A 25,337-nucleotide genomic window follows, 5' to 3' on the forward strand; every position below is an offset into this window, starting at 1 on the left:
TCTCTTCCAGCCCTAGAGAATACTTTGATCTGCAAGGAAGTCAGGCATCATCCAACACAGTCCTTTTCTTTTCAAGGAGCAGACACTAAGGTTCCCAGAAGTTAAGTGGCTTGTTGCAACCTAGTGATGGCCAGGATGATAACAGGGCTCTCCCTGTGCTCTGAAAAAAGGGCTCCTTTCCACTGCAACTGCACTTCACCCCACCTGTCTCTCCTGAGAATAAATTAGAGCCGCTCATCAGCACACCTCTGTTAACTGAGGTTAGCAGGCCCCCCAGGAGAGCATGGTTTCTAACACCATCCTTTCTATCACCTGTCAATGCCTCCTTCAATTTCTTTTTACCTGAGGTGGAAAAAGCATTCTCTTCCCTTGAGTCTCCAGACTGTTAAGGATTTGAGGGGCCCTCTATTAGCACTCTTCTTCTGTCTCTGAGTTTCTGAACCATGTGAGAAATAAGACAAATGGGAGATCAAAGTAGGGGATCTCCTTTATCACTGGCAAAAGCTGGGCTGGAGGAAGTCATTGATGGGTCTGATCATGCTCCTCCCCCAGCCTTGACCTGGAATCAACCCCCCAACTGGGAAAGTCTGAATCTGGAATCAACACGGGTCCAGGGCAGGAGGGAAAGGATGGATTGGCTCCCACAGTGGAGACACAGGGGCCAGTGCTTATACCCAGCAAGAGGCAGCAGTGGAGAGGGGCAAGAGGGTAAGCAAGCATCAGGAGCCGTGGGGAAAATGTCTCCGAGTAGAAACCAGAGGAATGAGGAATGGGTTTCCCCTCTAACCAAACTATTATTGTTTGAATGCAACACGGCAGCATGCAATTGTTTTTGTATTTTTAAAAATAAGTGTAAGCATCTTGCAGGGGAAAAAAAGTGAATGATCATTAAGTTCTACATCATGCCAGATTCACTTCAGAGCTTTGCCAACCTGCACACATATTTCATTTTCATGTCATTGTAATCCACATATGCATACTGTCCTCCATTCCTGCTTTTGTAGTTGACATTATTTCAAACACAATTTCATGCATCCACATGACTCACATGGTCATTTCATTTGCATTTCTCTAATTCCTAGCAAGGTTTTGCACTTTACAAGTAGCACCTGGGACTTGATTTTTTATTTACCAGAACAAATACTGTTCCTACTTGGAAGAGTTTGTTCTTTTATTAGTTCTGTGTAGCACATATGTTTCCATTGTGCTGCTTTTGTTCTTCTATCTGGTGTACAGCATTTCCTTTTGCAAATTAAAAATCAAAAAGTTTTATGAGGAAGTCATAACTATCCATCTGGCTTCCCTCTTGAACAACCCAAATAAATAAATAAATAAATAAATAATATATATATATATATATATATATATATATATATTTGTTTCTACTATTCTATTTTTCCTGCTTTTTTATTCTGGTTTTAAAATTTTATTTTCAGTTTTTGGATCTGTATGAAATGTATTGCCATATTGGTTCAATATATAGATATAAAGCAATTCTTCATAGTCATATTCAATGGTTATTTATTAAATAAGGATGTCTTAGCTCACTAGAGATACATTTTAAACATGGGTTTTCAAAAATATAAACCATAATTCATATCATAGAAAATCAGATTTAGTGGTGAGCTTACATTCATTAATGTACTTTTGTTTTTCAGAATTAGAGTTGACACTTCTAAAAATCCTAAACTCCAGAGGGTCCTGAACCCTGAGCCTTTTCAGAACAAAATGTCCTTCCTTCATACAATATTTTACCAGATACGGTGGCTCATGCCTGTAATTTCAGCACTTTGGGAGACCGAGGCAGGAAGATCACTTGAGCCCAGGAGTTCAAGACCAGCCTTGGCAACATAGCAAGAACCCATCTCTAAAAAAAAAAAAGAAAAATTAGCCAGGCATGGTAGTGTGCACCTGTAGTCCCAGCTACTTGGGAGGCTGAAGTGGGAGGATCACTTGAACCTAGGAGGTAGAGTCTGCACTCCAGCCTGGGTGATGGAGCAAGACCCTGAGTGCAAGACACTGTCTGTTTGTCTATCTGTCTGTTTCTCTCTCTCTCTCTCTCTCTCTCTCTCTATATATATATATATATGTATGTATATATACACACACACACAGACATGCACACACATATATGTATGTATGTATATATGTGTGTGTGTGTGTATATACACGTATCAGATTTTTATATCTATTTTTAAATAGAAACTTTTGTTACATGAGAGCCTGAAAGAATTCCTGTCACCCATTCTCCATAGTGACAGTCATCTATAAAAAACAACTTCAGTTAACCATGAGCTTTGAGAAAATGTAATTGAGCAGAAGTTGATATTGATCACCCCAAAACCAGGGAGTGTCCCTAAAGCAAAACAAAGAACAATAACGTAGCAACAAACCATTCTTTTAAGCCATTTGGACAAGATCCATTTGAGGTGTTTGACTCACGCCTCACTTATGGGAGGAGAGGCAGGCTGGGGTGTGGGTAAGCTCCAGGGCCCTGGCAGCAGCCTACTGGGCAGTTGTTTCTATGAGTATCATAATGAGCTAACAGCAAACCTCTGGCTTCTCCGTGAGGTCGTTGTGGGGGGTTGGAGGTTTCTGATACATGATGCACGTTGTCATCAACAGATGTTTGTCTATTGAAATATTTTGTTCACTCTCTCTCATTTGGTGTTAACTTTGACTCTCCTAACATCTTGGTTTCTTATGCTTCACCAGAAAAGGAGAGTAAGGCTGGCACAATCTTGGTGGCCAGTTCTGTATCTTAGATCCATTGCTTTCTATGTCTCATGATTTAAAATTTATGACATTGACCTACACTGACGTCTGCATACTATTCTCTGCTGCTTCTGTAACCTGCTTCTACCTTGTTAGACATGTCTGCCTCTGAAACACATTTTTCTTTTCCACTTCTGCTCTCTCCGGCCCCATTGTCCTTTGTGCCAAATTCATATTCATGATCCACGGTTAGACAATGCAACCTCCTGCTTCCTCATACTCTCTGTCCCATGTTAGCCACACAGCCAGCATTTCCTGCCCTAAACCTCATCAGGATGAGGCACAATTACATTGCAGTTTCTCTTGGCTCCTTGACTCTTTATCCTTAATTCAGTGTTTTCTCAAAGTGTGGAACCCTGACCAACAAAAGGAGCACTAACATCACCCAAGGACTTGTTAGATGTGCACATTCTTGAGTCTCACCCAGAAACTACTAGGTCAGAAACTCTGGGGGTGGAGCCCAGCAATCTGTGTTTTAATAGCTTCCAGCGGGTTGCTATGCCAGCTACAGTTTGAGAACCACTGCCTTAACCCATGTCTTGTCCTGCCTTCTTTCTTCCTGCTGTGTGCATTTTACTAATTCTAGTAGGAAGCAGTTCATGATTGGAGGTTATTGCGTACCATTTTTCAAAGCCATTATCACAGATAACTTTAGAAGGTTATGTAAAACATCAGCATAATTTCCAACACTCAGTGAACACTGTCTCATCCACACTAACAAGATGGTGATGACCTAGCTAGATGGGGATACAAAAAATGCCTAAGCCTCACCTTAGTCGGGCAAGTTGCATTCTTCCTGGGGAGGTTTTTTTTAATAATATGAATTTTTAAATGCTGGTAAAGATGCTAATAAACATTATCGGTAGGCTGGACGCAGTGGCTCACACCTGTAATCCCAGCACTTTGGGAGGCCGAGGTGGGTGGATCGCTTGAGTCCAGGAGTTCCAGACCAGGCTGGGCAACATGGCGAAACCCTGTCTCTACAAAAAATATAAAAATTAGTGGGGCACGGTGGTGTGGGCCTGTGGTCCCAGCTATTCTTGGGGCTGAGGTGAGAGTATCGCTGGAGCCTGGGAGATGGAAGCTACAGTGAGCCATGTTCATGCCACTGCACTCCAGCCTGGGCAACAGAGTGAGACCCTGTATCAAACAAACAGCAACAACAATAACAACAACAAAAAAACCCAGTACTGATAAATACTAGCAGGACATGGAGAGACTAGTCTTCAAATTCATAACACTTGGAATTACCAAGCATTAGGAATTCCCAGATCATTCCTTAGCTTAATGATGGGTATATACGGTCCATTACATTAATGTTTCGTGTGTGTGTGTGTGTTTGAAAATGTCATAATAAAAAATTTAAAATATTACTTAAAAGTGGCAGTATTATTCCATCCTTAAATAAATCCAAGTCAAATAGTTTTTACTTTTGTTGCTACCCACCTTGGTCATAAATGATATTAATAATGAATTTGTACTTATTGAATGATTTTCATTTATTTCTACTAGCTACATATATACATATATGGATGGATGGGTGGTTGATAGATAGGTAGGTAGATAGGTATAGATAGATAGATAGATAGATAGATAGATAGATAGATAGATAGATAGAGACAGACAGAACATGGTTGTCAATATTAATGTTGAAGAAATTGCCAAAAGCTAAACAATGTGTATGGTCTGTACATTTCTTCTAATTGTGTAAATTGGAAAATCCTTTAATAAAACAATTTCACAAGATCCATGTATGTGTCACTCGACATTGGAATAGTAATACATGAAAATTTCATTTACTGGAATTTATCCTAATGGGGGAGAATTCTAATTGCAGAAAAATTGCATGTAGGATGATGGTCCTCATTGCATTTTTTTCATAATAGCATAAATCTATCCCTTTGTGACCAACCAAATGGGAGCTAGCCAAGTAAATATCGATACATAATCATCCAGTAGAATCATTAAGATGATCGTTCTGTTTATAATAGTATGGGGGAAGAAAGACACAAAATTTGGCTCACAGTAGGATTACAATCTTGAAAAATATGTGCAAAAAGAGGAAACTGTTTCTGTTAGGTAGGGTGGTGATATGATCAGCGTCTTACACCTTCTTCTCCTGTTTTTACTTTTTCAAAGGAAATGTATATTTAGCAATTATAACAATGGAATTCCCAAGATTATTTCCTCTCCAAAGTGGTTTGGGCCTTTGTGATTTGACAACATTATTTTTAATCTATAGAGAGCCCAATTTTTCAAGAGTTAATATGTCCCAAGAGGAGCGAGCAATATTGCTTCTCTGTTACCGGCAAAGCCCAGGATTCATGGAGAGAATCTACAGTCATCCGACTGCAGTTGCATCTCTTTTTTCTAATGTTGCTTCTCTGATACTTTTAACTATTAAAATGTATGGCAATCATTCGATTGCATCCTTCTCCCAAAGAAGCAGAACTTGGCAAGAGCCCTGAGACCTCTGTCCCCTCTGGTTGTCTCATCCAGGACTTTTATTATACTCAGAACATCAAGAATCAAAGTGGTTTCCTAGAGATGTGTTAGGCTGAATGGCAGCTGCATCATTATTCCACCAACTGGGAAATTGAAACAGAGCTACTTCCCACGGCATCTGTTTGAACATGCTACATAAAGGCACGTTAAGAAGACTGGGGAGCATCCATGGTGGGATAGCAACATACTGACGCTTAGCCCTTCCCATCCCAGAGACTTCCAGTTCATCTGTGTGGTTTCCATTGCATGGGCTTACAGTCTGCACTGCTTTTGCTTTCTTATTAATGAGTAATCATCATATTATTGATCCCAATTATAATAACTTTTACTACCATTTTGGGCATAGAAAAAAGCTGAATTTAAAAAAGAAAAAAACACACACACACTCTTCAAATGCTAGTGCTTTTACACTGTCAGCTTCAGATGGTTTTTTTTTTTTTTTTTTGGCATTCATTATATTTTTTCTATGCTTATAGAAGATTCAGGTCAAACACCATATGCCCTTGAATCATATGCTATTTCCGGCCTTTTGATTTGTTGATTACTCTGTTAAACAGATATTCACTGGACCGACTCTAATGGGGGGTGGACCATGGAGGGATTCGGTGCCACTGTAGATCACTGATATATAAAATTAAACTAGAGGTGGAACATAGCAAAAGGAAAGGATTGTTTACCCAAGAATCACCTTGGAGTCACTTCACTGTTTCTTTTCTACGAGTCGTCATCTTGCTTCTGGTTTTAAGTCAGGTAATTGCTCTGCTGCTTTCTGTGTTTCTGACTCGGCAGAACTTAGTCTTTCATCTGGTGTTTATTCATCTCGATGGAACAGCTTTCAGTCCTCTTTAAAAATTAATTTGACTTTAATGTCTAGTTATCTAAGACTCCCCTGGGCTAGGATGAAATCACACGGGGGGAATTTTGATTTGACAAATGGCCATTGTGTGGGAGCCTTTGATCCTGCACCGTGGTCCTTGTTTTGCTGAGCTTTAAGCAACATCAAAGTTTACGCTACGCGGCATGATTGGTGGTCGATGCCGGGAGAATTCTGGCACTTCCCAGCATCCCTGGGGGGCCGCAGCCTGTTAGGTGCAGATGAGAGCTGTCCTAATCCTTTACCCAAGTAGAGAAATTGGACGAGGGTGGAGGCAAACAGAAGAGGGGATGAGTTTTTCCTAGGACCTTGGTGCCTGTTGAGTGACGTGAAGCCCTTTGCTCCCTCAAGTAAGAATTCCCAATCCTGGTCTTCCAATCCCTGAGGCCTGCTGAGTTTTTTCCCAAGTTTTTAGAAATTATGAGAAAAAAAAATTGTTAATTTACTTTTTATTTTTAAAAATACATAGAAAATGGCCAGGCACGGTGGCTCACGCCTGTAATCCCAGCACTTTGGGAGGCCCAGGGGGGCGGATCACCTGAGGTGGGGAGTTTGAGATCAGCCTGACCAACATGGAGAAACCCCGTCTCTACTAAAGATACAAAATTAGCCGGGTGTGGTGGTGCATGCCTGTAATCTCAGCTACTCAGGAGGCTGAGGCAGGAGAATTGCTTGAACCTGGAAGGCAAAGGTTGCAGTGAGCCAAGATCATGCCATTGCACTCCAGCTTGGGCAATAAGAGTGAAACTCTGTCTCAAAAAAAACAAAAACCAAAAACAAACAAACAAACAAACAAAAACATAGAAAATGTGATGGATTCAGGTTAGAAAGAGAGAAAATAGGCAAAATGCTGAAGACTATTGGAAATTGTTGCCCTGATGATTAGACAACATATCTCTAACGATCAACTAAATGTCTTAAAAGCAAAAGAACAGATGTTGGTTTTAGAGGCTGACCTTGATAGGGATTGTTCAGCAGCATCTAGACTCAGCAGGCAATAAGTGTCACTCCTTCTTGAAAGGCAGACCTAGTCTAACTCTGCAATCTCCTTTTCTCTCTGACAGATGGGGAACTTTCCATATCCAATGAAGAGGACTCCCTAGAAAATGGGCAGTCCCTGAGCTCCAGCCAGCTGTCTCTGCCTGCGCTGTCCGAAATGGAGCCAGTCCCAATGCCCCGGGATCCCTGCTCATATGAGGTGCTCCAACCGTCAGACATCATGGATGGGCCAGGTAATGCCCCTGGCAGGATTGTAGAGCAGGTCCCGGACACCGAGTCCAGCCACACACCAGGGATCTTTGGCCTGGCTGGACTTGGAATTCTATTTTGGACTATCCTGAGCATAAGGATCTGGAAATTTAGTAAAACAGATTAGCTTTTAGTACATACTGAGTATTTTTAAAAATGGAATATATTTACACTTATTATTCTACAGTGTTTAAAAAAACTCTTTATTACCTTCATCTCTTTAAAGAAGATATGGCTTATTTTTGTAACATTAATGATTTAAAATATTATTATTTTGTTTTTTAACACTCATCTCTGTTAAGATAAAGCTGAGGAATCCTACATTTCTATATGATACATATCTAATTCTTCTGTTTGAAAGGTCCTTTAGTCTTCGTCCCAGTATGCCAGATAATACTTGTATCAATTTACTGGATATAGTCAATTAATTTAATTGTCAATTAAATTGTATATAATTTACTGATTGAATTGTATCCTGCCGATAGCTGATTTTTGACGCCATCTGACTGTCATCTCCTTCTTTGGTCCAAAGGTGGCTGAGTGGCCAATACTCATTTTCTCAGAAGGTTTGCAGACTGGTCCTAATTTGCCCCAAAATAGGTCCCTCCTGACAGCTAGGGAGCAGTGGTACTTGTTGTCAGGAGATGAGTCTGGGAGGAGGAACCTCTTGCAATATCCAGCGTATAGGTAGAAGGCATTTCTCCTCATCATGTGCAAAATCCACATCCACAGGCAGTCACGTGGGACGGTGGGAGGGATGGGGTTTCACAGGGTTAATTCCCATGCTTCGCCGTGGGACCTGGCGAGTCACTGCTCCATCACTGTGTGCCGCATTGATAATAATAGTTTCCCTGAGACAGGAGAATATAGTGCTCATGAGGAATTTGTGCAGGGCTTTGGTGCCGCACAGAACACCTGATCAGGGAGGAGGAAGGAGGTTGGGGAGGGGAGGAGTCCCTTACAGGCTTTCTCACTGAGGCTGTGGCGGGAGGTGAGAGGAGATGCAGCGGAGTTACACCCTCCTACCCCAGGGAGGGTTTCCCAGTGAAAGCTGTGCATTTAAAAAAATAATCCAGGCGTCCTTGTGACATTGAAGTCAGGTGGATTTGATTGTTATAGTAAACATCTGTCATTCCAGCAAAATCACAGAGCTTCACTCTGTCATCAGCCAAGCTACCTGCATGGTAGGAAGGTGTGTGCCACCACCCAATGACAGCTCTTCATGAAAGCCAGTCAGGGGTTCCCCCATGAAGGAAAGGAAGAGGCAGGTCCAATGCAGTGCAAAGAGAAATGGAGGAATTGACAAAAGAAAACTAACGTTGTGGTGAGCAAGAAGAGAGAGGAAAGTGGAAGATTAAAAGGTTGACTTAAAGCATGTTCTGCCTCGTCAAAGTTTACAGGAGCTGGCAGGGGCAGGATGCTGTTGCTAAAACTACAGAATTTGGGCTAAGAGGCTGCTGCTCAGTGCCGGGCACCCCAGAACCTGGAGGAGCAGCCGTCCAGCGCCTGGGGGTGCAGCCTGTGTGATGTCAGCATTCCAGGCTGTCATCTGTACCCAGTGTTGCAGATCTGAGAGCAGAGACAGAGCGGACCCAGTGGACAAAACTGAGCCCCTCCACTTGTTTGAACCCACTCCCTCTTGCCCCTCAGCCAAGGGCAAGCAGGCCCCAGCGAGGGTGCTGGCATTCAGTTCTGGTTTGGTTTAGAGGGGCTCTGCACCCTGGGCCTTCTGCACTGGCCACCCTGGTGATTCCTACTATGCTCCATGAGTCACATCTTAGAGCATGCGTAGGATTTGTATGACCAATGCTGAGTTTGAAATGGTGAAGTGTTCGATGGTTTGAGAAAACATCCTCCTCTTTCTCCCTGTTGCTCTTCCTGCCTCCACCCTCTCTTTTCCTCTGCCTCCTCTCTCTCTTTTCCTCTGCCTCCTCTATCTGTCCCTCCTGCTTCACTGGATTTCTGGTGTCCTTGCTGTAGCTCTCTACACATGCGCGGCGGCCTGAAGCATCAGTGCTCTGCTGTGTTGCCAACCCGAGTCCCTGTCCTGTGTTCTCCGCTGGCCCCACCTGCACTGCGTTTGTGTAATGTCTCCTGTGTATCATGTGGTTGTCCCCTCAGTGTCTGAAGAGAGTCCCTCTGCCAGTGAATCTGGAGTCCTTCTGTCCCAAGATCCTTCAGCCAAACCAGTCCTGCTACTGCCCCCCAAAAAACCTGCTGCTTTCCCTGGAGACCATGAAGAGACCCCAGTGAAGCAGCTGCCCCTTCTCAAGCAGCCCCCGGCCCTGCCTCCCAAACCCACTACCAGGATTGCCAACCACTTAACAGGTGAGTGCACACGTCTTCTGGGGCAAGCAGTCCCTCCTTCCCTTCAAGGGATTTTCTTTTTCTCTTGTTCTTTTAACTGAGGCCTGAAGGCAGCTCTCTGGGGAGGTTGCCCTGTGGGATGTTTGGGTGTTTCTGTGTGTGTCTTGATATCTGCAGTCATGACCAGGGTTTGTGTTTTTGTGTCAAGCAGCATTTGATATCCACCTACCAGGCCTATGCCAAGAGCTTTCAGTCATGTGTATCTGTAAATGTGTACATTGTATTTAAGTGACTGATTCAAGATTGTTTGCTCATCCAGGTGAAGTCGATTCAATGTCAACATTTTTGCAAAGATGAAGAATAGTGCCTTCTTCATATGAGTTTGTCAAGGTTTTAAATTTTTTGTCTTTAAGTTATTGACCTGAAGCCTAGTGTATTTCTCCTATTAAAATTCATGTCAGTTCTGTTCTCTTAGGGGAAAAAAAAAAAAAAGACAATCTGCAAATTATGTGGTAAATACTTTTAAAAGAAGAGTAAGCCTAGCAATGTTGTCCTAAAATGATTGCACGCATACTTTGCAGTGTTTTTGAAGTGTTACTTAATGAATGTATCCGCAGGTATTAAATTGAGCACTCAGTGAAACTGTACTTCACTGCACTTTGGCACATGAATTAGATACCACTTTGCGATTTAAGGCTGTGGTATAATCAGAGATTAAAAGATTTCAGAGGGTCATTTCTCTAACTTTGATAGTAGTTTCACCTGATGCTGACTGACTGCCTTTTTAAAAAGTGTTCGGTATTTTGACAAATAATACCTAGGTCATCACTATACCATTTGGTAACATGTAATGGGGGCGGAATTAGGGAAAAATATTCACCTATCTTATAGGAAAAACACTGAGGTTCAAGAAAAATAAGTGACTTCCAAGGCTGACAGGAATTCTGTAATAGAGGCACAATCGATGCTATGTTTCTCAACTCCGAGTTTGGCTAATGTTGTTTCCATAGCAGGCTGTCTTTCACGTGATACTGAGTTCTATAAGAGTCCATCTTAGACATAAGCTCATGTCAAACGAATCTATTAATGTATATGTCCATCCATGTCAGATGTGTATGGCTTGAAAGAGCAAATTTCCATCTAACGGAACCGTCTAACACATCAATAACACTTTAGTCCGGTGTCCAAAAATTGAAATTCACAGAAAACTACAAAGGAGAAAAGGTCCCATAGGTCTGCTTCTAGGGAATATCCACTGTCCATCTGTCTGTCTATTGAATAAAAATTGAATGTTGCTGTACGTATTGTTTTGTCACCTGCTTTTTGCACTTGATGATATGTTGTAAAGTGATTTTCATGTTAGTAAGTATTCCACGACATGATTTTATTAGCTGCTTGGATGGATCAGGGTTTACTTGACTGACCCCTTAAGGCTTTTCCATCTTCCTTATCGTTAAACCACAACAGCAAACAACTGCAACAGCCTGCATATATCTTCATAAGCTGTTCTGAGTTTTCTTTAATTTGTTTCTAAAATAAGAACTGTTGAGTCAAAGATTATGCACCCTTTAAGGCTTTGATGTCAAATTTCCCTTAAGAAAGATTAAACATTGTACAAAATAAGCCCCTACATTAATACATATTTATTCAGCATATCTACAATAGGCGGAATGCTGTAATAAGTATCAAAGTAGATAGGAATATATAACAGTTTAATGCAGCTGTCCCCAACCTTTTTGGCACCAAGGACCAGTTTTGTGGAAGACCATTTTTCTACCGACCAGAGGTGGAGTGGAGAGATTAGTTCGGGATGATTCAAGTGCATTACATTTATTCTGCACTTTATTTCTATTATTATTACGTTGTAATATATAATTAAATCATTATACAGTTCACCATAATATAGAATCTGTGGGAGCCCTGAGCTTGTTTTCCTGCAACTAGACAGTCCCATGTAAAGGTGGTGGGAGACAGTGACAGATCGTCAGGCAGTAGATTTTCTTTTCTTTTTTTTTTTTTTTTTTTTTTGAGACGGAGTCTCGCTCTGTCACCCAGGCTGGAGTGCAGTGGCCAGATCTCAGCTCACTGCAAGCTCCGCCTCCCGGGTTCACGCCATTCTCTGGCCTCAGCCTCCCAAGTAGCTGGGACTACAGGCGCCCGCCACCTCGCCCGGCTAGTTTTTTGTATTTCTTAGTAGAGACGGGGTTTCACCGTGTTAGCCAGGATGGTCTCGATCTCCTGACCTCGTGATCCGCCCGCCTCGGCCTCCCAAAGTGCTGGGATTACAGGCTTGAGCCACCGCGCCCGGCCTGTAGATTTTCATAAGGAACAGGCAACCTGGATTCCTCGAATGTGCAGTTCACAATAGGGTTCGCGCTCGTCTAATGCTGCTGCTGATTTGACAGGGGGCGGAGCTCAGGAGGTAATGGTAAGCAATGGGGAGTGGCTGTAAATACAAATGAAGCTTCGCTCACTCACCTGCCCCTTACCTCCTGCTGTGCGGCCCGGTTCCTAATAGGCCACAGACCAGTACAGGTTCGTGGCCCGGGTGGTTGAGGACCCCTGGTTTAATGAATGCATATATATACACATAGAGAGTACTAACATAACTACTGTTAGCAGTAACACTTGCAGTTCAATGCAGTCTGATAAAGAGAAGTCTGAAGCTTGAACTGACTTTTCAAGCATGAATGGCATTTGTAGAAAGTGAGGGAAGAGTATTCCAGGAAAGAAGACCCCAGACAAAGCCTCAGAGGTGGCAATATTTTGGGTCGTTGAAGAGTTGGCTGAACAGGGGTGGAAGCTTCATTCTGAGGTATACTGAGAGACGGGACCCACTAGAAAAAGGCATAAAAAGATTTAGATTTTAATCCCTACGCAGTGAAAAGACTTTGGAGGTTTTTGAGCAGAGGAGTGATATGACAAAAACTAACCTTTAAGAGATCTTCTTGGATCACCATGTAGAATGAGCAGAAAGGTTGAAGGCCTATCAGAGAAGCCACCACCGAGGCCAGCTCTGGGCCACATACTCCAAAGTCAGATCAGTTAAATGGACTGATCTGAGCCAGGGAGAATATTGTAGTGGCTTCTCCAATCATTGAAATATGAGCTAACAAGCATCTGACTGATTATCAGTGAGAAGAGAGAGAGCAGACCAGTAGATATGACATTGCAAAAAGAAGAGTCAGCAGAATTTCTTAACTAACAACACCTCTCACTTATCTAGTTATCTCATTAATGGAGGCAAACTTGAGTTTCATCTATGAGCCCAGGAGCTCAGGTAGCCTGGTATCTACAGGGTTCTTTACATGTGAGAGACCGAAGATATCTCAATTGCTTCTCCCATCTCTGGCTTCCCTGGTCCTTTCCTGAGAGAGTAGACTCTATTATCTGTATACTTCACCTCTATACAGCTTGGATCAAATGAATAAAAATACACAAAAAGCTAATATCCTTACTCTGTAGTACCTGGTAACCTCTTAAACATGATAAAGCAAGACAGGTAGAGAAATTCGTGGACTGCAAATCTAGTGCTATCCTTTTGGGCTTAAACTCAATTAGACTTGCTTAATTTTTATAAGTGAGCAATCAGTCATAATGAATCTGCAGCACCATGAGGTAGCTACATTAACCCTGTTCCTTTACTAATTGCTCTGAAGACATCTGGGCCATGTCAGAGGGAATTAATAAACTAAGAATTCTAGAACTGTAAATTGAGACTCATGAGTTTTAGTCTGTTCTCAGTGTCTGCTGCTGTTGACATGTTTGAAAGGAAACACAGGACAATTGAAAGACACCAGGCGTGACTAATGGGGAGTGACAGTGGCTAATGGTCTGGTAGAATGCTGGAGGAAATGCGAGCCTGAACTGGAACTACTTCCAAGTTCACAGCCAGGGAAAGTCATGCAGAAATACCTCTACTGTGGCATTTGCTTCCACTTTATCAGGAAAACATAATTAATTTGGAGAGTATTTGTCTTACAAATTTGTTCTGTTCATCAGCCACGCGGAGAGAAGTTCTCTCACTCTCCCTGTCTGTCTTGCTTCGTTTCTTTTTTTTTTTGAGACGGAGTCTCGCTCTGTCGCCCAGGCTGGAGTGCAGTGGCCGGATCTCAGCTCACTGCAAGCTCCGCCTCCTGGGTTCATGCCATTCTCCGGCCTCAGCCTCCCGAGTATCTGGGACTACAGGCGCCCACCACCTCGCCCGGCTAGTTTTTTGCATTTTTTTTTAGTAGAGACGGGGTTTCACCGTGTTAGCCAGGATGGTCTCGATCTCCTGACCTCGTGATCCACCCGTCTTGGCCTCCCAAAGTGCTGGGATTACAGGCTTGAGCCACCGCGCCCGGCCGCTTCGTTTCTTGTTAACATCTCCTTCCATCTCACCTCCTCCAACATCAGCTATGCAACAGCATGTGATACGGGGCCAGGAGTTGTTGGGCATCCATTTCCTTTGTTTCTAGAAGTACAGTGTCCGACAGAGCTTGTCATGTAATGAATGTGATCTGAAGTGAAATGCATCCTTCTTGGAATCCTTGCAGTGATGGATGACCCCAAAAGGGTGATGAAGGCAAAAGCCACTGTCTCCTACCTCTTTAAGTCATCATCGATCACTTATCCATGGCATCCTGGCTTCAGAAGTCAGATGTTCAATGCCGCATGAATAACCTATGCCTTCTGCATAAGGTACCTGTGGCAGGTGCCCTGGCATGACAGTTGAGTGAAGGATAAATCAATTTAGTTGGACTTCACAGTCAGATGTTCACATTTGGGTAATAATAATGGCAGTTAGCCTTTTTTGAGAACTTTACCACATACTCTTTGATACCGTTATCATTATTACCTCTTTTCACAGATGAACGTGAAATTTGGAGAAATTAAAGGACTTGATCATAGTTACTTAGCTAGTAAGTGACAGATAAGCATGAACCTATTTTGTTTGACTCCAGAATCCTCATTTATAACCATTTGTTTATACTGTCACCACCAAGATTCCCTCCCCCCCCCCCCCCCCTTTTTTTTTTCTTTTCTGTTTTTGAGACAGGGTCTCACTGTGTCTTCCAGTCTGGAGTGCAGTAGCACAATCACAGCTCACTGCAGCCTCCACCTCCCAGGCACAAGCGATCCTCCCACCCCAGCCTCCTGAGTAGCTAGAACTACAGGCACAGGCCACCACGCCTGGCTAATTTTTGTATTTTTTGTAGAGAAGGAATTTCACCAAGTTGCCCAGGCTGGTCTGGAACTCCTGGGCTCAAGTGATCTGCCCACCTCTGTCTCCCAAAGTGCTGGGATTACAGGAATGAGCCACTTTACCCAGCCTATTCCCAAATCTTAAAAAACCATCAGCTTTCTTTGTGTTTTAGCTTTGTATGTTTTAATCTGCTTAAGAAGTTAGAAAATCTGCTCCTTTGTTTTTATAAGTTGTATTATTCTGCTTGGGCTGCCACAACAAAAGAATGTAGATTGGGTAGTTTACACAGCAGAAATGTATTTTTCTTAGTTCTGGAGGCTGGAAAGTCCAAGATCAAGGTCCGTAGGGTTCGGTTCCTAGTGACATCTCTTTTGCTGTCTGTAGACAGCTGCCTTCTCGCTATGTTCTCACGTAACAGGGAGAGAGAAAGAGATCTCTGATATCTCTTTTTTTTTTTTTTTTTTTTAACAGTTTCTGCTCGCCCAGGCTGGAGTGCAGTGGCATGATCTCGGCTGACTGCAACCTCTGCCTCCTGGGTTCAAGCGATTCTCCTGCCTCAGCCTCCCGAGTAGCTGGGATTACAGGCTTGTGCCACCACGCTCAGCTAATTTTCGTATCTTTTTTTAATAGAGGTGGGATTTCACCATGTTGGCCAGGCTGGTCTTGAACTCCTGGCCTGAAGTGTTCTGCCCGCCTCAGCCTCCCAAAATGCTGGGATTACAGGCTTGAGCCACCGAGCCCGGCCTGATGTCTCTTCTTATAAGGACATTAATCTTATCATATTAGGGTTCCATCTTCATGACCTCATTTGACCTTGATTACTTCCTTACTCCAAATACAGTCACATTGAGGGTGAGGGTTTCAACAGATGAATTTAGGGGGTGGGGGGACACAACAGCGTGACTCAAGGACGAAAATTATCTAGTTCTTCAAAAATTAGTCATATACTCAAGGCACTTGGTTATAAAGAGGAGGATCTGAGTTCAGTTGGGTCGGGTTTCAAAGAACAGACCCAAAGGAGACAGTTTGTGTAAGAGTCAGGAGGCGGGGCAAACCACGTGGGAAGCATCTGACCACATTAGAGATGACTGACACTTCAGCAAAGAAAGGAAACTGCGGCTTATCCTCAAAAACAAGTGATAATACACACCTACCCAGGACTTATTTGCACAATGGTTAGAATTCAAAACACAAGGAAACTTAATATATTCTCAGAGCTTAGTTGTCTGCTCATTTCAGTATTACCAAAGTATTTGCTACCACAACTTTGCCTGACAAATGGTGTCCATGCCCTGTGTTATTTTCAGCTCCAGCATGTGTACCTGTGTCGTGAGGATCCTGTCTCCATGCTTGACCAATATTCCTGGTTATAGCCATCTCTTTAGTTTTGTGGGCATTTTCACTGTTCTACAGTCACATGCTGCTGTGTAATTTCACTATGTGTCTCTGTTTTTCTCTGATGCTCTCTCACCCCCATTGATCCCCACATTCCCCACCCTCCACGTCCTCCTCTCCAACCCTCCAGAATCACCTGGCTACTTCTGCCTCTGCCCCTGCCTTCCTTCCCAGTAATCCCAGCGCAGTAAAACCAAAGATTAGACCACTGTGAATTTGGACTTTATGCCTTTAAATGGAAAAAAATGAAGTTTGCATAGAAGTCTCAGAGGTTTAAAGTTTACACTCTCTTGGTAACTGATACGTTGAAGGTGTTCTGTGTTCTTTATGAGATGGTGAGTCAAGTGCGGCCATAAGGTTTATTATAATCACAGGCCCTAGAGACGGGAGAAACAGCTCACCACACAGGGTGCGTGGGGAGCCTCAGGGTGGTCAGGAGGCAGAAAGCAAGGAGAGGGGAAAGCTGAGGCCAGAGCCATTGTTGGGGTTTCTGCAGAAAGGCAAAGCAGGGCAGACTGAACACTTTAGGAATGGCTAGTTTGCATAGTGTCAGCAGGCTCTAAGCTATACTAGTTGCCAGGTACCTGGCCATGGGATGATTAAGGCAGAGGAATAATGTATCCGGGGGTGGACAGGCCTGATAGAGGAAGTCTGGCTCTGGACTGGTTCATTTGCATATCAGAGGGCTGCTCCTGGCTTGGCCCTTGCTAACTCTGAGAATTGGCCAGCCCCGGGAGGGACAGTCTCCCCAGCCAGAAAGGTTTTTAAGATGTCAAAACTCATACGAAAAATAAAAAATGGAAACAACACAGAAAGAATGGGGGAGTTAGCTGCGTTTACTTTTTATACTCACTTTTCTACCCATTCCTCCTTGTTTTTCCAGTCTTGTTTCTATTCTCAAAATGCAGATTTTTTTTCTGTAGTGCATACAAGGACTATCTGTTGATTAAAACACTTTTTAAAGGATGCTTTCTGCTCTGATTTCTATAACCTGGGCAAAGATCGTAGCAAAATACCTTTTTTTTTTAGCACTGTTAGGTTGGAGATTTAATTCACTCGGCACTTGTGTTTTTAGTGCCTGCTATGTGCAAGGTGCTCTGCCAGCCCTCATACAATGAACAAAAATGGTTAAGGCCATCAGCGGGAGGAGCTGCAGGCTGTGATAAGCTACAGAAAGTGTTTAATAGGAGGAGATGTAAACATGGCTCTAAAGAAATTCAAGTATAAGAGGTCAAATCCTTTGGGAGGAATCAAGAAAAAGCATTACTGAGGAGGATTTATTTAAGACAAGCCTTAAAGATGAGTAGGATTTTGACAGGTAGGATTGGAGGAGGAGGTTGTTTTTAAACAAGACACAAAGGACACACAGGGACATGGGTACAAGGCTCATTATGTTCAAAAAATAGCAAATAGTCCAGTCAGCAGGGATGTAGGATTCTTGTGGTGTAGTAAGGAAAATTAGGCCTGAAAAGTGGATAGTGGTGAAACTGTGGAGAGCCGTGCATGCCACGAGGAAGGATATAACCATATAACTTTGTAGGAGGAAGCGAGCATCTTTTGTGCACTTTTTAGCAGCAATTGCTTGATTTCAGCCAAGCATGTCTCCTCAATGTTCCTGTGAATAAGATGGACAGTAATGCTGTTGGATAGATTTATAACTGGATGTATAAATTAACTGGGGCATATCCAACATCAACATGAAATTGCAAAGGGCACCAAGCTTCCTTCCTCTTGGATTTTTTCTGAACATCCCAGGGGTCAGTTTCATGAGGGCAGGGATTTAATCTGATGTGTTCCCTGCTGAGTCCTTAGCTAATGCAGGGAGAGAAGCCTTGCTGCTGAAGGAGGAGTTTGATGGTCTTTTGCCTGTATCTTCATAGCAGAATACTTGCATTTTAGGGGAGTTAGCAAAATGTTCTCCGTTCTAAGTTCTGCCGTAAATGAAACCTATTCCCCTGTGTTCTGTAGTGTTTGAAGGAAGAGTGATAACCTAGATGTAAAAGCAACCCCTTCTAAGAGTAGCAGTTAGAACATGACAGTCACCCATATTGGTCAAACTTGTGGTCCAGCCCTAGGTCTCAGGCTGTGCACTAAGAATTTTGAAAGGAAACAGGCATGCTCTTACACACACCAACTAAAGACAGACCAGCCATTAACATTATTGTAAATGCAAAACATACGAGTGTGACCTCCAACAGTGAATAAATATCATCCTGCATCCAAGAGATGCAATGTAAGAGATGAGCTGCAGCCATCCTTGTTTTTCCTTTAAAGTATTTATGGATCTAGCTTGAACTTACACCGTCACCATGAATATTCTACCTCTTAATAGCTCTGTATATATATATATGGTTTGGGGGAGTGTATGTTGAAATGCAGTCTCACTGTGTTGTCCAGCTTGGAGTGCAGTGGCACAATCATAGCTCACTGCATCCTCAAATTCCTGGCTCAAGTGACCACCACACCTCAGCCTCCCAAGTAGCTGGGACTATAGGCATGCACCACTACTCCCGGCTAAGTTTTAAAAAATTTTTTAGAGACAAGGTCTCGCCATGTTGCCCAGGCTGATCTCCAACTCCTGGGCCCAAGCAATCTTCCTGCCTCAGCCTCCCAAGTAACTGGGACTACAGGTGAGATCTGCCACACCCAGCTCAGTATTTTCTTTTATATGATCTCATTTTACTTTCAAACTTCATATATGTATCTCCTGTTTTGCCTGTTTTGAGAGCAGATGAATGTGTCGATGCTCACCCTGAGGACGTGGTGACTTTGATTCGATTCCCTGTCCTCTTGGATGAATGAATGCTCCTTTCATCTCCCCATCTCTGCACGTCTCACCCTCCTTTATACCTGTCCTGCAGAAGGCCCAGGTTCAACAGCACAGTGATCAATTGAAGGGCACTCTTCTCTTCCGATCTCCCTAGGAGCAGCAGCACCAGTTCATGGCTGCAGACATAAACAGTATGATGTGCTTTTATATAGGTGATTTATTATTTCTGACAAAATACTTACGGATCCTCTCAACAGGTGTTTGTTCCATGATTAGAAGGACATCTACCATTTTGACTCTTTGAGAGCAGTTCCCTGGGCTGGGCGCAGTGGCTCACACCTGTAATCCAGCACTTTGGAAGGCCGAGGTGGGCGGATCACGAGGTCCAGAGATCAAGACCTTCCTGGCCAGCGTAGTGAAACCCCGTCTCTACTAAAAATACAAAAATTAGCTGGGCATGGTGGCGCATGCCTGCAGTCCCAGCTACTCAGGAGGCTGAGGCAGGAGAAATGCTTGAACCCAGGAGGTGTAGGTTGCAGTGAGCCAAGATCACACCACTGCACTCCAACCTGGTGACAGAGCGAGACTCCGTCTCAAAAAAAAAAAAAAAAAAAGAAGAAAAAAGCAAAGAGAGCAATTCCCTGGCAATTAATGATGTGTAATTTTATTGAAAAAAAAAAAAAAAAAACTAACTGAATTACATGCCCTGCAAGGGTGACGTGCCTAAATGACTGTTAGCTGGAGAGTGACTGTCATCTATAGTCCTTCCCTACTCATGGCCATCTTCCCAGGGTACATTTAATAATGCATTGTATATTTCAAAATTGCTAAGACAGAAGATTTTAAATGTTTTCACTGCCAAAACGTGGTAAGTATGTAAGGTGATGGATTTGTTAATTAGCCTGATTTAATCGTCCCACATTACAAATATGTATCAAAATGTCATCCCATGAATAGCTACAATTATTATTTGTCTAGTAAAAATGTTTTTTAAAAAATTAATGTTTCTTTGTGGAAAGTGGCTCTGAATCTAAGTCAGCTGAGGGTGCCAGGGTTGTGTATGTTCTCATGGCCCTTGAGGTTATGATTCCAGATCTGAGGATGGTCCCCACAAAGACCAGGTGTCTGCTGTGGTTTTCACATGCTGACCTGGCTTGGAAGGGAAAGCCAGGTTTGGGACATTTCACAAAAATAACATTTTTTCATTACTCTTGTTTCCCTCGACATCATCCCTCTCACCACAAGGGGTCAGTCAGCACATTTTGCCTTCGACCAAGGTAAAACGCCAGGCAACGTGATCATCCCTAGGCAGGTCTGGTGTTCTGAAGGAACTGATGGATCCCCTGTTGAGCTCTTTTTTGCAACCAAGGGGAATCTGATTTAGTAGATTAGTGATGCTGGACTCTCATTTCTGTTCCAAATATACTGCCAATAGGCCCTTTATATCTTCAGGTGCAGTACCTATATCTAAGGTTAAGTAATTAAAGGAGATAAGTAATTCCCACTCACTGCAATCAGTTGGCAAATGACTGAGACAATCTTGCATCACGTTTATTCATTAGTTACTAAGTGCTGTGCTCATTGACAAGTAACCGTCGATACAGCAGCAGTTACAAATGGGCCTCTACAGCAGGTGCTGATTAAAAAGTTCATTTGTGGCTGGGCGTGGTGGCTCACGCCTGCAATCCCAGCACTTCGGGAGGCTGAAATGAGTGGATCACCTGAGGTCAGGAGTTGGCGACCAGCCTTGTCACCATAGTGAAACCCCATCTCTACTAAAATACAAAAATTTGCTGGGCATGGTGGCAAGCACCTGTAATCCCAGCTACTCAGGAGGCTGAAGCATGAAAATTGCTTGAACCCAGAAGGCGGAGGTTGCAGTGAGCCGAGATCGCACTACTGCACTCCAGCCTGGACAACAGAGAGAGAGACACCGTCTCAATTTAAAAAAAAAAAAAAGTTCATTTGCGGTGGTGAGAAGAGAGGCTAGAGGTGTATTTATTTAGCCCACACTTATTCCATGTGTAGGCTGCAGCCATACGGCACGAGGACCGACTTTAGAAGTCATCTTTGCTTTTTCTTTCCTTGTCTGAAGTCATAAGCCAGGGCTGTGTCATGTTTGGAAATACAGCCCTCTTGGGATTTATGGTTCTGTGACATTCACGGTTTGGGTTTATTTTCCTTGTTCTCTGCAACTGGTCGTTTTTGCTTCTTCTACTCCATCAACAGAGACAGTTTTATGAATACACTGCATCTCAATCAGTCTGGCTGCCGAAACAAGTCAGCAAGCAGAGAGCTCTGCGTGTGTCCTGGCAGGAGCAGCCACCATCATCATTAGAAAGGCAAGAGGTAGCGCGTGTACTCCAACAATTAATAAATATCATGCATCTGATAGATGCAAAACCATTTATTCAGGGAGGTGCTATCAAGGGAAAAGAGGTATTTTTATCCCAGGATATTTAGCGGTAAAGAGACTAAATCCCAGGAAGGTTAGATGTCTTCCTCAGGTAGTTAAAAGCAAAGCATGCAGGTTTTCAGACTTCTAGGTCATCCACTAGTTTTTATTTCTTTTTTTTTTTTTTTTTTTTTTTTTTTTTTTGGAGACAGAGTCTCACTCTGTGCCCAGGGTGGAGTGCGGTGGTAGAATCTCGGCTCACTGCAACCTCCGCTTCCCGGGTTCAAGCAATTCTCCTGCCTCAGCCTCCCAAGTAGCTGGAACTACAGGCATGCGCCACTGCGCCCAGCTAATTTTTGTACTTTTTTTAGAGACAGGGTTTCACCATGTTGGTCAGGCTGGTCTCGAACTCCTGACCTCGTGATCTGCCTGCCTCGGCCTCCCAAAGTACTGGGATTACAGGCTTGACCCACTGCACCCGGCCCCATTCACTAGTTTTCAATACTGATGTAGTGCAGTGTGCATCAGAACAATGCACTGAAATCTAGAAACCTCTGCTGGAGCGTTTCGTGGTGGTGTTTTGTTGGAAGCCTGGAGAACCGCCGTGGTAGTCCTTTGCAAGCCTCTCTGCTCTACTATCGATTCACTTTCCAATCACCTCTGCTTTTTTCCACTGCCTACTTATGATACTACCACCACATGTTAAACACTCTGTTGTTTTTTTGGCTTCTACCTTCCCACCCCAGGCTGGAAAGCATCAGGATAGGTGGATTTTCAGAAGTGTGGTGAAAGCCCTATTAGCAACACTGCAGCTATATAAGGTACTCTGCAATTTACAAAGCATATTCACGTGATCCTGTCTGACCCTCCAAACAACCTATGGCAGAGGTGGGGAATGTATTAGGATGTTTGTCTCAGAATCAAGACTACATTTGTTGAACTCCTGTGGTGCATCAAGGAGTGTACTGGGGGTATTTTATTCTCAGGCCTTCTGCTAACCTATATGGAGACTTTGTAAAATTAGAAAAAGTGCCCTGTAGCGGATGCCCCTTCCTCTAGAGTGACTCAGCCCCGTGCCAGGGCAGGCCTCAAGCTAGATTTCAACCCTAAGTTCCCCTCAGCACCTTACATGGAGCGTGTAGGTATAAATCTATTTACTTCTCCTTACAGATCTATACTGTAGACAATACTCCCTTTCTACAGATGAGAAAACCTGAGGCTCAGGAAACCTAAATGTGTTAGGAAGAGTAACAAAGTTTCTTGGTCTTGGAGCTGTACTTAAACCCCAGCTCTTCTGAGTTCTAAGCCAGTGGTGGTTTCACCAGGACATTCTGCCCTCGGCCCACAGCAGAAGCCTCTGCACCTCCATCCCAGCCCTCCCAGAGCAGTGCTGGGATGAATCTCCTCCTCCAGAAGGCTCTAGGCATTTGTCATTTTGCCTATGGAGGGAGTAGCCTCTTCAGAAAGGAATGCCTCTTTCAGGGGTGCTTCTCAGACTTGATAGATCAGCGTCCCCTGGGGATCTTGTCAGAGGGTCTGGGCTGGGCCCTGAGCATCTGCATTTCTGATAAGGTCCCAGGCCATGTGGCTCCTGCTAGTCCGTGGACCACACTTTGACTAGCAGACCCTTAATATAGCAGAAACCCGTCACTAATTTCCACCTTTTCCCATTGCCCTGAAGACATGATGAAAAGATAAAGAAGTGTTTATTGGGCATCTACTATGCACTAGACTCAGTTCATTCTAGCAGGTAAAATGGGAGGAAATAGCCACGCTCAGTGAAATTTAATAATTACGACATCACACATACCCCTTGCAAGGAAAAATCAGCAACAAGTTAAGAAAAATGAAAGGGAATGAATTGACTCAAGAGGCAATGCTGTGACACAGGAAAGCATGAGGCCTTGGGGGTCCTGTGGGCAGGCGCCTCAGCCAGCCTCGGGAGGATGGGCTTCCTGAAGGAGACAATTAATAATGAGGATGGTGATAGCATCAAGAATTACGGTTACTCTCTGTGGAATAACTGTCTGGAGTGTCTGGAGTGTCAGACGCTATGCCACACAGTTTATGTACTTTATTTAATTTTACAATGGTCCTGCAGCACGGGAGTGTCCAACCTTTTGGCTTCCCTGGGCCACACTGGAAGAAGAATTGTCTTGGGCTACACATAAGATTCAAACATTAACGATACCTGATGAGCAAAAAGAAAGAAAGAAAAAAAGGAAAGAAAAGAAAAAAGATTCATGCATAAATCTCATCATGTTTTAAGAAAGTTTACGAATTTGTGTTGGGCCACATTCAAGGCCGTCCTGGGTTGCATGCATGCTGCCAGTTGGACAGCCTTGCCATAACACATTATTTCGCAGATTAGAAAACTGAACATCAAAAAGATTAAGCAATTTGCTGAAGCCAACAGAACTGAATCGGTGCATGATTTTATAGTGTATCTTATACTTTTTAGCCCAATAAATTTTGGTAACGATATTATGCCTCTGTGCCCAATAAGAACTTGCAACACCAAGTGTCATTTCCATCCAGGTAGATCAGAGTGATCTGGGAGTTTGTTTACAAAGCAGATTCCTGGGCACCACTGTGGACCTACTGAATCTGAACTCTGAAGGTGAGGCCCAGGAATCTGCCTCTCCCAGGCTTCCCTAATAAGACTGATGAAATGCTACTTTAAGAAATTGGCTGCTGGGAGCAGTGGCTCACGCCTGTAATCCCAGCACTTTGGGAGGCCAAGGCAGGTAGATCATGAGGTCAAGAGTTTGAGACCAGCCAGGCTAACATGGTGAAGCCCCATGTCTACTAAAAATACAAAAAATTAGCCGGGCATGGTGGTATGTGCCTGTAATCCCAGCTACTCGGGAGGCTGAAGCAGAATTGTTTGAACCCGGGAGGTGGAGGTTGCAGTGAACCAAGATCACACCACTGCACTCCAGCCTAGGTGATAAAGTGAGACTCGATCTGAAAAAAAAAAAAAAAAAAAAAAATTGACATCCTGAAAAGTGGGTGTCATGCAGTAGAATCCTGATTTACCCAATTCCCCTTGTCATCCTCATTATAAAAATGTAATAGCCTCACTAAACAGAAATGGGTACTAGGGATATATTTCTTAGTTTGTTTAGTAAACGTACAGAGTACACACAGGGTAAATAAAACATCAGAAAGAAGGCAGAAGAACCTAAATGCATTGAATCAATATGTAGGAAAAGCTAATCACTTGATGAAGTACTTATTGCTTGACACAAAATTTTGAAGAAAGACTCTTTTTGCAAACTTGTCTAAAACATCCTTAAAGTTTACACAAGATATAGATAGAAATAGAATAAAAGATTTTATTTCTACAGATAGAAATAAAATAGAAAAATTCACCCACAAGGGTTTTAGACATCTTATCATTTACAAAAGGCTCAATGACAACTGATTTTTATAAAACTCGATTGGAAGTGCCATTAGACAAATTGGTTTAAGAAGTATCCTTTAATTGCACATTCTAAATGTGGACAAGATAATCATTAGGTGAATAGATTTTAGGCAAATTGGCTTTTAGTAAATTGGTTTAGGAAAAATTGGTCTTTTACTTTTTACATGTTGGGGGCATAGAAATAGAGTCTGGAAATTATCCCAGTGACCCCCCCAGGATGGACACTGGTCCAGACGCTGGATGGAACTGATGCATCCTGACCTCGAGTGCTGCAGTATCCCTGCCTCAGGCAGCACCATACACCAAGCAGTTTAGCACCCTGAGCCAATGATTCTCAGCTCCTTGTATGGGCTGAGCATTTGGGGAGCATCTTTCTTTTTTTTTTTTTTTTTTTTTTTTTTGAGACAGAGTCTCACTCTGTCGCCTAGGCTGGAGTGCAGTGGCTCAATCTCG

At 43.2% G+C, this 25,337-nt stretch overlaps 1 protein-coding gene across 9 annotated transcripts in view; it reads left to right on the forward strand.

The window, feature by feature from the left end:
- Positions 1–25,337, forward strand: part of PHACTR1 (phosphatase and actin regulator 1) — a 578,071-nt gene that overhangs the window by 463,903 nt on the left and 88,831 nt on the right. For 8 of the 9 annotated variants that reach the window (XM_050789316.1, XM_050789314.1, XM_050789313.1 and 5 more), the window contains 2 exons: positions 7,219–7,386; positions 9,524–9,730. In XM_050789316.1, the coding sequence (XP_050645273.1) occupies positions 7,219–7,386; positions 9,524–9,730 (375 nt within the window). The remainder of the gene's footprint in view (positions 1–7,218; positions 7,387–9,523; positions 9,731–25,337) is intronic. The other variant, XM_050789320.1, reaches the window with a different exon arrangement.

This window comes from Macaca thibetana, chromosome 4 (assembly GCF_024542745.1).
Source record: "Macaca thibetana thibetana isolate TM-01 chromosome 4, ASM2454274v1, whole genome shotgun sequence".
In the NCBI taxonomy this organism is placed as follows: Eukaryota; Metazoa; Chordata; class Mammalia; order Primates; family Cercopithecidae; genus Macaca; species Macaca thibetana.